This window comes from Oryza sativa, chromosome 3, assembly GCF_034140825.1.
Source record: "Oryza sativa Japonica Group chromosome 3, ASM3414082v1".
NCBI lineage: Eukaryota > Viridiplantae > Streptophyta > Magnoliopsida > Poales > Poaceae > Oryza > Oryza sativa.
In genome coordinates this window covers 12,386,737-12,399,923 of record NC_089037.1, presented here as the reverse complement: position 1 = coordinate 12,399,923, position 13,187 = coordinate 12,386,737, and the positions used below count along the sequence as shown (strand labels likewise).

Genomic DNA, 13,187 nt, shown 5'->3' with positions numbered 1-13,187 from the left:
TAAGCCAAACTTTTTGTCTAAAACAACAAATAGAAATGACCAGATATAGTAATTGGTACGCTTGAAATTCTGGACGCTATCTTTTTATAGCCGCCCAAGTTATATACAAATGCATGCATGTCATGTGCTACATGTGCACCCTAAATCTAAATGAGTTTTCCCACTCAAAGAGAAATCTAAATGAGTTCAAATCTGTTGGTACGCATAATTCAAGCTTCTTTTTCAAGAACAGAACAAATGGGGGAAAAAAAAGAGAATTTCTGCGCGGGAAAAACGGAACAACCACCCACACCCACCTCCGTCCATGACAGTGGGCCCCACCTCGATCCAACTGGGCGTCGGCATATTCGCAGAGCATTTTCCATCCACGTTGGTGCGCCAACTCCGCAACGCCCCCGAGACCCCACCCCCACCTCCGTTACGGAGCCCGCCAATGCGGTCCCGACACGTGTCCCCTCCCCGCTCCCGGAGCCCCGCATCCCACGCGCCGCTGCTATAAGAGGGCCCCTCGCCGCGCGGCCGCACGAGTTCGCCGAGCCGAGCCCGAGCACTCGCCGCCGCTTCAACCGCCGCTCCCCGCAACGACGCCCCCCCCACCAGCGAAGGTTCGTCGCCGCGAGGCCCTCCCCACCCGCCCCCAACCCTAGCTTCCTCCTCTCCTCCCCGTGGATTTGCGTTTGCGTTTCCCGAGACGTGACGCCTCTTTCTTTCCCCCCTGTTTTCTACTCTCTTTTTTTTTTTGTTTTCAGTTCAATTACGCTGTCTCCGATCTGAAATTGGCCTCCGGAGTACGGAGCATTCTGCGTTTTCGGGGTTGTGATTTCGTGTATGTTCGCGCGCGCTGCTCATCTAAATGATTAGATCTGTGGGGACTTATGTTCTTTGGATCTGTGACGCCCTGGGAGTCGATTTGGGGATTTTTCCAGTGGTGGAATTTCAATTTCAGTGTCCGATGGATGATTTTGGTTCGGGTAGAGAAATTTTGGGTTCGTAGGTCTGATGAATATGTGCTGCGTGACATGCATATGCGGTCAATTCTCGAGTTCTTACTCGCAAAAAAAAAATCGTTAGTTCGCAAACCATATAGGAACTAAATTTACCCAAAACTCCCAATTAAGTGATGCTTGTGACATTGGTCTAGGTGGATAAGTGGGCGTCTTTTTTGATTCGGCAAGAGAGGTGGGGTGGTCGCTTTCCAGATCTGACTTAAGATGGTTCCTATATGTTAATTTTCTTTGTGTCGTTGTAAATAGTTGGGAGTTTTGGGTAAATTTGGAATACCGTCATTCCCTAAATTTGACAGTCAACTGACTACAGTTACAGAATCACTTACAATTTTCTCCTTTGATCAATGTAGCACCCTGATGTGTCAGCAGCAGATAGGGAAATAGCATCTTATGTTTCACCGGTACCACAGTTTTTGGCATAGTTATCGTATTGTGCAAACTGTATACTGTTAAGAAGAAACTGCTTTTGCAATTTATTTTTCCCTGTATAGAACTTGATTCTATTGTTAGCTTTATGCTCTGAAATTCATATTAGATGTTGTGTTGTTGGTGTTTATTTTGGTGTACTTTTTGTGGAAATTAGTGATTTTGGTGCAAATTTGCTGGCTTGATGATCACCTTCTCTTTAACAAATCATGTTGTTTCTACTTATGATTACTTGCTTATCATCATGATTCATGACATTGCAGCAAATAATACCTAGAAATGAGAACCATTTTGCTTCCAATAAAACATTATAGCTTGGAACTTTCTTCCACTTACAATTATGGTTGATGGCAATTTGTGCTGAAAACAATAATCATAACACACATAGCCATAAGGCAATATACATACGTAGCCTGATGTTATTCTTTATTAATTTTCCCTTTTAACATTCTTCTGCACAAAGCTGCATTTTGTGAAACTAACTATATTTTTTGTTCTACCTGCAGCCATAGACAAGTTGGTCTCATGAATTCAGGAAGCACATTGGCATCCAGAGTTTCCTGTTCATCGGGAAACAACGGCATCTTCCCACCCTGCCTTCTCCCAGGATTCCTGGGATTCCCAGTTGTGTTTGTAAACTTCCACTTGTTCAAGGCCATTGTTCGCAGCCCTGCATCTTCTGTTGTGTTGGGAATCTGTGGAGGGCGCCTTCCATAGAGAGGTGCCCCATAAGTCTTTTGTTTAGTTAGTCTGGGAACTGGCATAGCTGGAATTTGTGGTGCAAAACATCCTTGGCATCAGTAGTCTACACTGCTGAATCTCAGGTTCCTGAAGATGGTTTCCTCTGAAATAAGCTCTGTTACAACAACCCATGCACAAGGTCCCAAGCTCTTTAGAGGGAAGATACTTCTGCCAATGGGCCCTCCAGATGTTGTGCCTTCTGAGAACGTTGAGTTCGATTTTTCTGATGTTTTTGGTCCTACGGCAGTCCAGACTCCCACAGATCTGAGCATCCTCACTCCAGACAGTCCTGCACCTTTGACTGAGTCCAGTGAGGGGATTTACAATGACCCTTTGGTTATTGTCAAGAGATCTCATTCTCTTGTTGGTCCAAGTTCACTTGTTAGCCAATCTTTGCCACTTAGTAAGCTTACACTGCATGAATCTGATAGCGCATTGGACCTTCTGGAGTGTACTAAAGAAAAGAAAAGCAACCAAGAAGCTCTGAGTGATGAAGAGCTTGATGATACAAAAAATGAGAATGGTGTTGTTGGACTTGACGACTTTGAAGTCTTGAAGCTTGTTGGCCAAGGGGCATTTGGCAAGGTCTTTCAAGTGAGAAAGAAAGGTACTTCAGAAATATACGCAATGAAAGTTATGAGGAAGGACAAGATTTTGGAGAAGAACCATGCTGAGTACATGAAAGCAGAGAGAGATATACTGACTAAAGTTGATCATCCTTTTGTTGTACAGCTGAGGTACTCCTTTCAGGTATGCATTTATCATCTCTGTGTGTTCTTTGTTGTCAAGCTATCATGCATGTTATATTTTTCAGTCTTGTCCCAAATTTTAAACCCAGTATTTACTTGGCAGACAAAATACCGACTTTACCTTGTGTTGGACTTCATAAATGGGGGCCATCTTTTCTTCCAGCTCTACCAACAGGGTTTGTTTAGGTAATTTCATTACATTATTTTATGTTTATTCCTATCGCTTTGCATGAACATTTAATTAAGCAACCTTTTGTCTGTCAGGGAGGAGCTTGCACGCATCTACACTGCTGAAATCGTGTCTGCTGTAGCCCATCTCCATGCCAATGGAATTATGCACAGAGATCTGAAGCCTGAGAACATCTTGTTGGATGCTGATGGACATGTAAGGATCCTTTAATACATATTTTTCTTCACCTTCTCTGACTTTATCTACTGATTGGTATTTGGGAATTTACGGAATTTTTCATTGTCTTATTTAGGCCATGCTGACTGATTTTGGCCTGGCAAAGGAATTTGATGAAAACACTAGATCAAACTCAATGTGTGGTACTGTTGAGTACATGGCTCCAGAAATTGTTCAGGGCCGTGGTCATGATAAGGCTGCTGACTGGTGGAGTGTGGGAATCCTTTTGTTTGAAATGCTTACAGGAAAGGTTAGTTATTTAAGCACGATGTTTCTGCATAGAAGATGTGTTTGCATTACAGATGGTTTGCTTCTATATATCCTTTTGTTCCCATGCTCACTCTTATTATATTCTGCAGCCTCCGTTTGTTGGCGGAAACAGGGACAAAGTTCAGCAGAAGATTGTTAAGGAGAAAATTAAGCTTCCGGCATATTTATCTAGCGAAGTTCATTCTCTGCTAAAAGGCGTAAGTTGTTTGCCAAGTTGCTATGATTCACCGCACCCATATTTTTTTGCAGCCTTGTGCTAGTTTCTAGAGTCAACCTGTTTGATCTTGGGATTGAATTTTTAGTCCATCTTATGTTTCAGTTACTGCACAAAGAAGCTGGCAGGAGGCTGGGCTGTGGACCAGGCGGGAGCAATGAAATAAAGAATCACAAGTGGTTCAAGTCAGTAAACTGGAAGAAGCTAGACTCCCGACAGATTCAGCCAAGCTTCCGCCCAAATGTTGCTGGCAAAACCTGCATCGCCAACTTTGACGAGTGCTGGACCAGCATGCCCGTGCTCGACTCTCCAGTGGCCAGCCCTGTCGCTGCAGATAGCAACTTCGTGGGATTCAGCTATGTGAGGCCAGCGCCCTTCCTTCAGAGGCCGAGTCCTCTAGGCTGAAGACCTCCAGTTGAGACCGAAATACATCTTGCCACTGGGTATGAAGCTGACAAAATTTACTGTTTCGATGATTATTATGTAAAACTACCTATTTATGTTGTTCGGTTTGTCTGGGAAAACCCCAGTATCTTTTCTTCGTTGAAGATACTAGTAAAAGATGAACGTGGTACTTGTTGAAACCAGACAAATTTGTCTATTGCCAGATGGAACAGTTGCCCTGGCTTCTATGATCAACCCCTGCCCCCTGGGCCCTGGGCCCCTGGCACATTTAGGTTTTCTCGGCCGTTCACGTACATGTTTCCAAATCCAAATCCTGCTGCATGTTGCAACACAAATCCTGTTGAGATGCAAATTTAAAGCATACCGTTTATGCATGTTGAAATGTAAATTCGAACAGAGAGTTGCTAAATTTCCACGACATCTAAAAAGTATAGTATCACTAGTAATAAGAAATGGACCGCCCCAAGTAATAAGCTCACATGGACAGCAGCATATGGCCCTTGGCGGCATAGGCCGAGTCGGAGTCTGAGCGTTTCATGTCAGTATGTCACGCCAACTTCGACTCCGATTCATCCTTGCCTCCGCGGGCCCAGTCTCCATCACGCTCAGCAACGGCCACGCAATCCGCCTCTACCCTCCATCACCCTCTTCGTTCCTTCTTACAACCTCCGGCGATCGCAGCAGCAGCAGCAGCAACACCCCTCCTCCGTTCAACTTGAGGGAGAGGCTATGGCGGTGTTCCTCCGTTCAACTTGAGGGAGAGGCTATGGCGGTGTTCTACAGGTACAGGAGCGAGGTGGATACCTTCTCCGTGCCCGTGCCGGAGCCTTTCGTCTCCGTCGCGGAGCTCAAGCGCCTCATCACGGCCACCGTGCGCCACGGCCATGGACATTCGCGCGGCCGGGGCCCCAAGGAGAGTGTCACGCTGTACAGCGACAACACCGGCGAGGAGTACGCGGACGAGGCCGAGCTGATCCGGGTCCAGATCAACTAGAGTTGACTACAACTCTACCAGGTGGACAGTGTCGAATCTAGAACAAAAATAGAGGGGTGCTATGTATAAAACTTACATAAAATTAAGACAGCCAAATATACATCCATGACGTATTTTGCTAATCAAATCGTAAAATTAACAAATAAATAGAAAGAGGGTATCATATAAAATAAAGTAACTCTAGCTCATCGTTTATTATTTGGAAAAGTACTTGTTAACCTTGCTTCTCCGCTTTAATGTGCAGTTATATCCACTAAAATCAGGCAAACAAATTGAATTTGATATGAATGATGTGCCAATACACTGAAAGGTTTCCAAACCTAATTTACCAATAAAGAGGCTCACGTTTACATACTACAACAGATGGATTAATGTCCAGTCTAGCTGGAATACGTCGTAGAGGCCCTGACAACAAAGATGTAATGAGGCACTAAACAACAACGTTTTTATTTCTGAACCTGACCGTGAAATGCACAACCATGGAGCTGGGGCTCAAGCCCCAAGAAGCGTTTCTTAACCTTGCTTCTCCGCTTTAATGTGCAGTTATATCCACTAAAATCTGGCAAACAAATTGAATTTGATAGGATTGATGTGCCAATACACTGAAAGGTTTCCAAATCTAATTTACCAATAAAGAGGCTTTTACATACTACAACAGATGGATTAATGTCCAGTCTAGCTGGAATACGTCGTAGAGGCCCTGACAACAAAGATGTAATGAGGCAGTAGACAACAACGCTTTTATTCCTGAACCTGACCGCGAAATGCACAACCGTGGAGCTGGGGCTCGAGCCCCAAGAAGCCCCAACGGTGGATACGCCAATGCAGGTGGAGTTGTGATGATCCATTCCATTCTGTATACTTCATTGGGATTAAGCCAATTTAATTTGTACTACTTAAAAACCAGTAACTAACCATGCAATAAATAAACTTGCATCAACAATGTCACAAGATAACCCGCTACTTGTTGCTCCAAAACATTGACATTGTTGGTCTAGTAATTTAAATTATCTATCTATGATTTGTATTCATAGGTCCATACAAAGAGGCGCAACAAGCTACTTTATGATAGGATGAGAGATATTGTCTTTGTCAAATTGAACTCCAAATTAATAAACAAGAGAGACAACAAAGATAGGGATCCTTTAGAGAAGGAAGTCAATGATGCTGTGTCTAATGATGAGAATGAGTTCATTAATGGTATTGTACCTTTTTCTAATGAGCTTGCTGAAGATGATCCACAAGATGGAGCATCACAGGGAGAATCATCATAAGGTCAAGGAAAAAGGAAGAGGCTTGTGCGCCTTAGAAAGAAGAAAATCAAGAGCGTGCACTCTTTGATGAATGATGTTACAATGCAGCTTGGACCTTCATCATCTGACTCAGAAGATGGTGATGGCAATGGCGCTGGAGACGTTTCAGTGGGATCCTTCGATTCTGATAAGTCTCATGGTGTCTCTGAATCTGATTAGTGGAATGCAATATTCTAATCTACAAACTTGTTGTTCTTATTTTGTTAATTAATGGTCATGTTCTTGACTTCTTATGATGAACTATTTATTATTTATGTCAAGAACTCAAGTGGCATGTTTACTATGAACTATGAACCGTTAAATTTATAAGTATGAACTCAAGTGCCATGTATCTGTATGATTTAATATGAACTATGAAAGTATGAGTTAGGAACTATGAACTCCATGTATGAAGTATGAATTGGTGATAAGCTTTGAATTGGTGATGAACTTAACGTGCAATGAAATAAGTGATATGTCAATTTTTAGCTCAAATTCTATTAAATTTTTATTGTTTTCTCATATTTTAGAAAAAAGCTAAATGTTTTAGCTGTAGCTATAGCCGGTTATAGCTGCTCTTAGCTATTGGAGAGCACAACCGCTAAGAGCCTTAGCCAGAGATTTAGAATATTGCTAGCGACTAGTGCGGTGGCAGGGAGGAAAAAGGAAAACTGATTAGGGTTTTGTGGACTTTGCACAAATCTCAAATTAATCAATGGTCTGAAATTTATAAGATACTAGGAGGGGTTTTCTGTAAACTGAGGAGTAGACAGTAAAAAAAAAAAACCATATAGCATTGCCACCGGCCACCCATTGCCTTTTGTTCCCCTTTCGTGATTGCCCGGTCGCGGCCTCGCCGCTAACCCTAACCGATCGAATTCCTCCGAAAAAATCCAGCCATGGCGCCGGCGGCGCAGGAGCCTTGGGCCATTCTGGCCGCAATCCCTAACGTGGTGGGGTACAAGGAGGCGAAGCGCATCTTCCCGCCGGGCACCGACATCTCCGTCGCCCGCAAGGAGGTCCCGCGAGCCTCCGTCCTGACCGTGCCGCGCCACATCTCCCTCCCGGCCTGCCTCGGACTCTACCCCTATGTCGTCGCCGCCGACCGCTCTGGCCTTCTCCTCCTCGGCACGCATCCTGTCACCTCCGCCTCCGCCATGGTCTCCTACCACATCTGTGATGCGCACACCGGTGAGGTAGTCTCCCTCCGCGACTGCAAACCAATGCGCCCCATGACCTTCTACGGCGCCGCCAACGTCGGTCTCATCATCAAGGACGACGGCTGTATGGTCGCTGAGCTCCAGCCGGGATGCAAGGGCACAAGCACCGGTGGTGCCACTCTGCTCAGCTACAAGGTGGGGGAGTGCTGCAAGTGGCGCGAGAGGGAGCTTACCTGCTCGCCCCCACTCCCGCTGGACTGGTACCCGGAGGGCGTCGTCTCCCACGGCGGGATGCTCTGGTGGGTGGACCTCTCCTACGGCCTCCTCGCGTGCGATCCCTTCGCCGAGGAGCCGAACCTGATCCACGTCCCGCTCCCACAAGTTCCCGACGAGCTTCCTGTTGATGACCAGGTTAACCGCGGTGCCCACCGCTGCGTGAAGGTGAGCGGAGGAAGGCTGATGTACGTGCAGATACACGGCAATCCTGTTGTGCCGGTGGTCAGCACATGGTTGCTCGACGAATCGACCTGCTCGCCCGGGGAGTGGGAGTGGAACCCCCAGCTCAGCGCGCCCTTGGCCGAGCTCTGGATTGACCAGAGCTATGTGGACACCATGCTGCCGTTGACCATTCCTGCCCTTGCGCTCCCCCACCCCACAGATCCTAACAGGGTATATTTCTTCCTCAAATCTTGCATCTTCGCAGCCGACCTACGGTTGAGGAAGCTGGTGTCATTCAATAGTTTTGAGATGCTCGACCCACCGTGTGAACTTTGGATGAAGCGCTCCTCCCACTTGGTCCACGCATGGCAGTATGATCCTTCAAGCAGTCGTATGTATCTTTTGTCTCTGCCCTTCTCTTTATCTTGATGTGTTCAGATGATAGCTCATATTTCGATGTTCCTGCCAATTGTCATTAGCATGGATAAATCAATCTGATCCACCGCTTATATCAAAACTCTACTCAGACCACTCAGACCCTGTATAAAATATCCAGTACCCTTGAACTAAAACAAGACCATAAATCCTATCCTGGTTTCTTTATAATTTTAGCTTGAAGATCCACAACTTCCGGAACACCGATATGAGCTAGATAGTGTGATAATTGTGTGTTTATACTTGTTTAATTCTGAACCAATGCTCGCTGCTATATACCTTATTCCTGTACATATTCCTGTATAGTTTGTACTGCTCCATTTGATGGAATACTGCTAGTATAACTTTAGTGATTGCAAGAGTGACGTAGGTCCGGAATAGTTCTTCCATATTCTCTAGAAATGTTCCGTTGCCTCTTACAAATTAAATGATACAGGGAACTGCCAAACCGAGTGATGGGATGTTTTGCCCTTGAATGGAATGGGTGTAACCACCTTGTGACACTGGGAATGTATAGATGTTACATCTTTTACAGTTGTGCTTATGAGGCACACGGACCACTTGGTTTTCATGGGGAATTATTGATATTTTTAGGTGTATTGTTTCTCTGCAGAATATTTAGCCAGTTTATAGTGCTTATAAATCTTAGTTGAAGTGTCATTCTGTTGCTCTCCTCAGCTTACATATAACCACTGTAATTTCTTTTTTTAGGTTCTGACTTTGTATTGGCATGCTTGAGGCAAGACAAGGCAATTGCTTCTAAGAGCAGGTGACCCTATACTTCACTTTAACTTCCAATTAGATTTTCTTGCATATCCTTAACTTTAACTTCCAAGAAGTAGATTTTCTTTCAATGGCCTAATACAATCTTTCTTTTGATTCAGCTTCTCTGGTATAATTCCTGTCACTCGTAGAACTGGTATGTACTATATAATCTATGCAATTCTTCAATTGCAATTATTGGATGGGGTGTTTCTTTTGTCCAGGTTGTAGAAAAGTGAGCAAATTTCAAATAACGCCAGACATAGTGTTTTGTCAAACGTACTCTGTAAAATTTGATTGAATACGTCCTTATGGTGTGAGTATGTTAACTGTGGTGCCATGTTTTTTTCCCTTCGGTCCAGAGTTTTTGTACTGAAGAGCTGATATTATCTGTTGTATTTTCAGCTAAAAGTTTGAAGAGAGTTTGGGATTCTGTAACCAGGCAGCAGCAAAAGCAGGAGCAGCAGCTGCAGAAGCAAGCTATGTAAGGTGCAGAATCTCTGAAGAAAGCAGAATCAGCCAGCCTCATTAAGTATGAAGGAAGGGTAGAGTATATTATTTTGTGCATGATTTGCCAGCCTCATTAACCAGGATTTATGAAAACGATCTGATACAGCATGAGCTTACTTGTGAGTTCTTGTTCTGTGCCTTTTCTTAGGCCTATTTATAAGGGAGACGCTTCATGTACAGCTTGAGTACAAACGTGAATCTTGACTGTTGGATGCATTTATGAGGATTTTAACCATTCCGATCTTGAGTTGTCCCAAATAAGACTTTCAATAGACAGTCTTCAATGTTAAATAGAAACATGTTAATTAGTTCTACAACCATACCATGCATGCATGTGTACGTGACAGTCTTCAATGCTTGGACAGTACTATGGCTGAATATTTGTAACTGATGTAACGGTTAGGATGTATCAAAATAAGATAGCTTGAAAAAAGTCCATACTTTTGTTCTAGAGGCCAAAGAATTACCATGTTAATTGAAAAACTAATTTCAAGTCCATACTTTTGTTCTAGAGGCCAAAGAATTACCATGTTAATTGAAAAAATATATTATGAAGATGGCTAAAAAAGTGCTATCTTTTATTTCGGAGGCCTAAAATTACCGTGTTAATGAAAAAAAAAACTACACCATTAGATAAACATATATTTTAACTGTTAAAATTAATTTATAAGTATAACAAACAGCAAATTAAATAGACAAATACTACTCAAAGTTTGGAAATTACTGTATAACTAAACAATAATCATGTTCAGACTCTCAGGTCCCAACCGGACTTGGGCTAAACACATTCTTTCTAGAGGCACCACGTTTACCGTGGGGACTAGAAATACCCACATTAATCGAAAAAAAGAAAAGGAGAGTCCAACTTGAAATACAATTTAATAATAACTGAAATTAAGAATTAAAAATAATCACTATTTAAAGAAGAGTCCATCTAAGAACCCAATACGAGGTTAATTAATATTCGGATTAAAAAATAAAATAAAATCCGAAATTAGCAAAAGAAGAAGAGAAGAGCTCGAGTAGAAATACAATTTAAAAATAACTAAAATTCCAAATTAAAATTAAGTAATATTGAAAGAAGAGCCCATATAAAAACCTAATACGAGATTAATTAAAATGCGGAATAAAAAATCGAAATAAAAAAAAGAAGAGTTCAAGTAGGAATATAATGTAAAATTAACTGAAATTCGGAATTAAATATAAGTAATACTAAAATAAGAGTACATATAATAACCCAAAACGAGATTAATTAAAATTCAGAATGAAAAATAAAATAACATATGAAATTGGATAAATTGAAAAGAGAGTTCAAGTAGGAATACGATTTTTAAACAACTGAAATTGAAAATAAAAATAAAAATATTAAAAGAACACATTATGATATTAGTTAAAATTTGAAATAGAAAATAAAAAAAATCTTAAATTAGAACAAGAGAAATAAGATTTCAACTAGGGATACAACTTATAAATAACTAAAATTGGTGATAAAAAATAAAGACTATTGAACGAATAGACCATAAACACATGATGAGATTAATTAATTAATAGTCATATAAAGGTGTAAAGTGGTGGCGGTTGACGAGGCATCTAAAACTATTAATAAAACACCAAATAGAATTCTAATAACAATTAAATTAAAGGGAAGGAGAACGAACATGTCATGAAATAACCGGTCAAGGAGGTTGGCAAGACTTCTAGAAAGTAAAAAAAATAAACCCAATTGATAATCATATTTAATTTTTAAAATCTCAATGATAGTAAAAAGGAGAGGCAGCGGGCGGGTCGTACAGGAGTAAAATAGCATAGCCGCTAATGGTTGGTGGTACTTTTAGAAAGTATAAAATGAATTCCAACGATAGTTATGTTCGACTTTTAGAATCTAAATAACAATAAAGAGTAGGCGGCGGATAGGTCATAGAGGAGTATAGTGGCAGCGTTTGACATGATTTCTAAAAATTATAAAAAATGAAATCCAATGAGACAACAAATTCTAAAAACTATAAGGTTCGGGCTTCTAAAAGTAAAAAAAAAAACTCCAATGATAATTATATTTGATTTTTAAAATCTCAATGACAATAAAGAAGGGAGACAATGGATGAGCCGTAAAGGAGTACAGTGACAAAGCCGCTGACGTTTTGCGGAACTTCTAGAAAGTAAAAAATGAACCCAAATGATTATTATGTTTGATTTTGAAAATACCAATGAAATAAATAGAATAGGTAGTGACGGGCAACATTTGACGGGATTTCTAGAAATTATAAAAACGAACCCCAATGGGACATTGAACTCTAAAAACTATGGATCCAATTTTTAAAGGTTCCAAGGAAATAAAGAAAGATATGACAGAAGTAAGGGATATCAATTGATGTGACTTTTAAAAATTATAAAATTAGAAACACGAGGATGATAAGGTTTGGTCTTTCAAAGTCTTAAGACAACGAGGTAACTATTTAATAAATTTTAAGTAAAATATTATATTTAAAAAATATAATTTTGTATTGATGCTAGCCGCGCAATTGCGCGGGCCACCCAGCTAGTTATATTATTAAAACAGCTTTGAAAGGAGATATCACGTTCGCTGTGGAGGCTAACAATTCAAAAATAGCTGAAATTCGGAATTAAAAATAAGCAATATTAAAAGAAGAGTCCATATAAAAACCCAATACGAGATTAATCAAAATTTGGAATAAAAATAAAATAAAATTCGAAATTAGAAAATAAAAGGAGAGTCCAAGTAGGAATATAATTTAAAAATAACTGAAATTCGGAATTGAAAATAAGGAATATTGAGAGAAGAGTCCATATAAAAATCCAATACGAGATTAGTTAATATTCGGAATAAAAAAATAAAAATAAAATCTGAAATTAGCAAAAAGAAAAAGAAGAGTTCAAGTAGGAATACAATTTAAAATTAACTGAAATTCAGAATTAAAAATAAGTAATATTTAAAGAAGAATCATATAAGAGCCCGATACGAGATTAAATAAATTTCAGAATAAAAAAATAAAATAATATCCAAAATTAGAAAAAAAATAAAAGAGAGTTAAGTAGGAATACAATTTTGAAACAACTGAAATTGAAAAATAAAAATATTAAAAGAACACTATACGGTATTAATTAAAATTTGAAAAAAAATAAATTATGAAACTAGAAAAAGAAAAAAAAGATTCAATTAGGAATACAATTTATAAATAACTAAAATTGGTGATAGAAAATAAAGACTATTTAAAGAAAAGACCATCTAAAACACATGACGAGATAAATTAAGTAACATGCATGTAAAGGAGTAGAGTGGTGGCGGTTGATACTACATATAAAAACTATCTATAAAACACAAAATACAATCCTAATGACGATTAAAAGGAGTGACGACAG

The 13,187-nt window shown here is 40.5% G+C and overlaps 2 protein-coding genes across 5 annotated transcripts; both read left to right on the top strand.

Annotated features, from left to right (window-relative positions):
- Window positions 1-525: 525 nt before the first annotated feature.
- LOC4332748 (serine/threonine-protein kinase AtPK2/AtPK19) lies at window positions 526-4,494 on the top strand. 3 transcript variants are annotated; one of them, XM_066308674.1, is made up of 8 exons: window positions 526-605; window positions 1,358-1,408; window positions 1,940-2,924; window positions 3,027-3,109; window positions 3,188-3,308; window positions 3,406-3,579; window positions 3,689-3,796; window positions 3,919-4,494. In XM_066308674.1, the coding sequence occupies exons 3-8, from the start codon at window positions 2,268-2,270 to the stop codon at window positions 4,216-4,218; spliced, it is 1,443 nt and encodes a 480-aa protein (XP_066164771.1). In that variant the 5' UTR covers window positions 526-605; window positions 1,358-1,408; window positions 1,940-2,267; the 3' UTR covers window positions 4,219-4,494. The 3 variants fall into 3 exon arrangements, with proteins under 3 accessions (XP_066164771.1, XP_025879450.2, XP_066164772.1); XM_026023665.2 differs by lacking the exon at window positions 1,358-1,408; XM_066308675.1 differs by lacking the exons at window positions 526-605; window positions 1,358-1,408 and adding an exon at window positions 683-826.
- Window positions 4,495-7,326: 2,832 nt separating this feature from the next.
- On the top strand, window positions 7,327-10,053 carry LOC136355736 (uncharacterized). Of its 2 annotated transcripts, none has more exons than XR_010740058.1 (4): window positions 7,327-8,493; window positions 9,249-9,306; window positions 9,422-9,615; window positions 9,705-10,053. XR_010740058.1 is itself a non-coding variant. In XM_066308625.1 (4 exons), exons 1-4 carry the CDS (start codon window positions 7,404-7,406, stop codon window positions 9,785-9,787), a joined length of 1,266 nt encoding a protein of 421 aa, XP_066164722.1. In that variant the 5' UTR covers window positions 7,327-7,403; the 3' UTR covers window positions 9,788-10,053. The 2 variants fall into 2 exon arrangements, 1 of the variants encoding a protein (XP_066164722.1); XM_066308625.1 differs by having other exon boundaries at window positions 9,422-9,456.
- The last annotated feature ends 3,134 nt before the right edge of the window (window positions 10,054-13,187 follow it).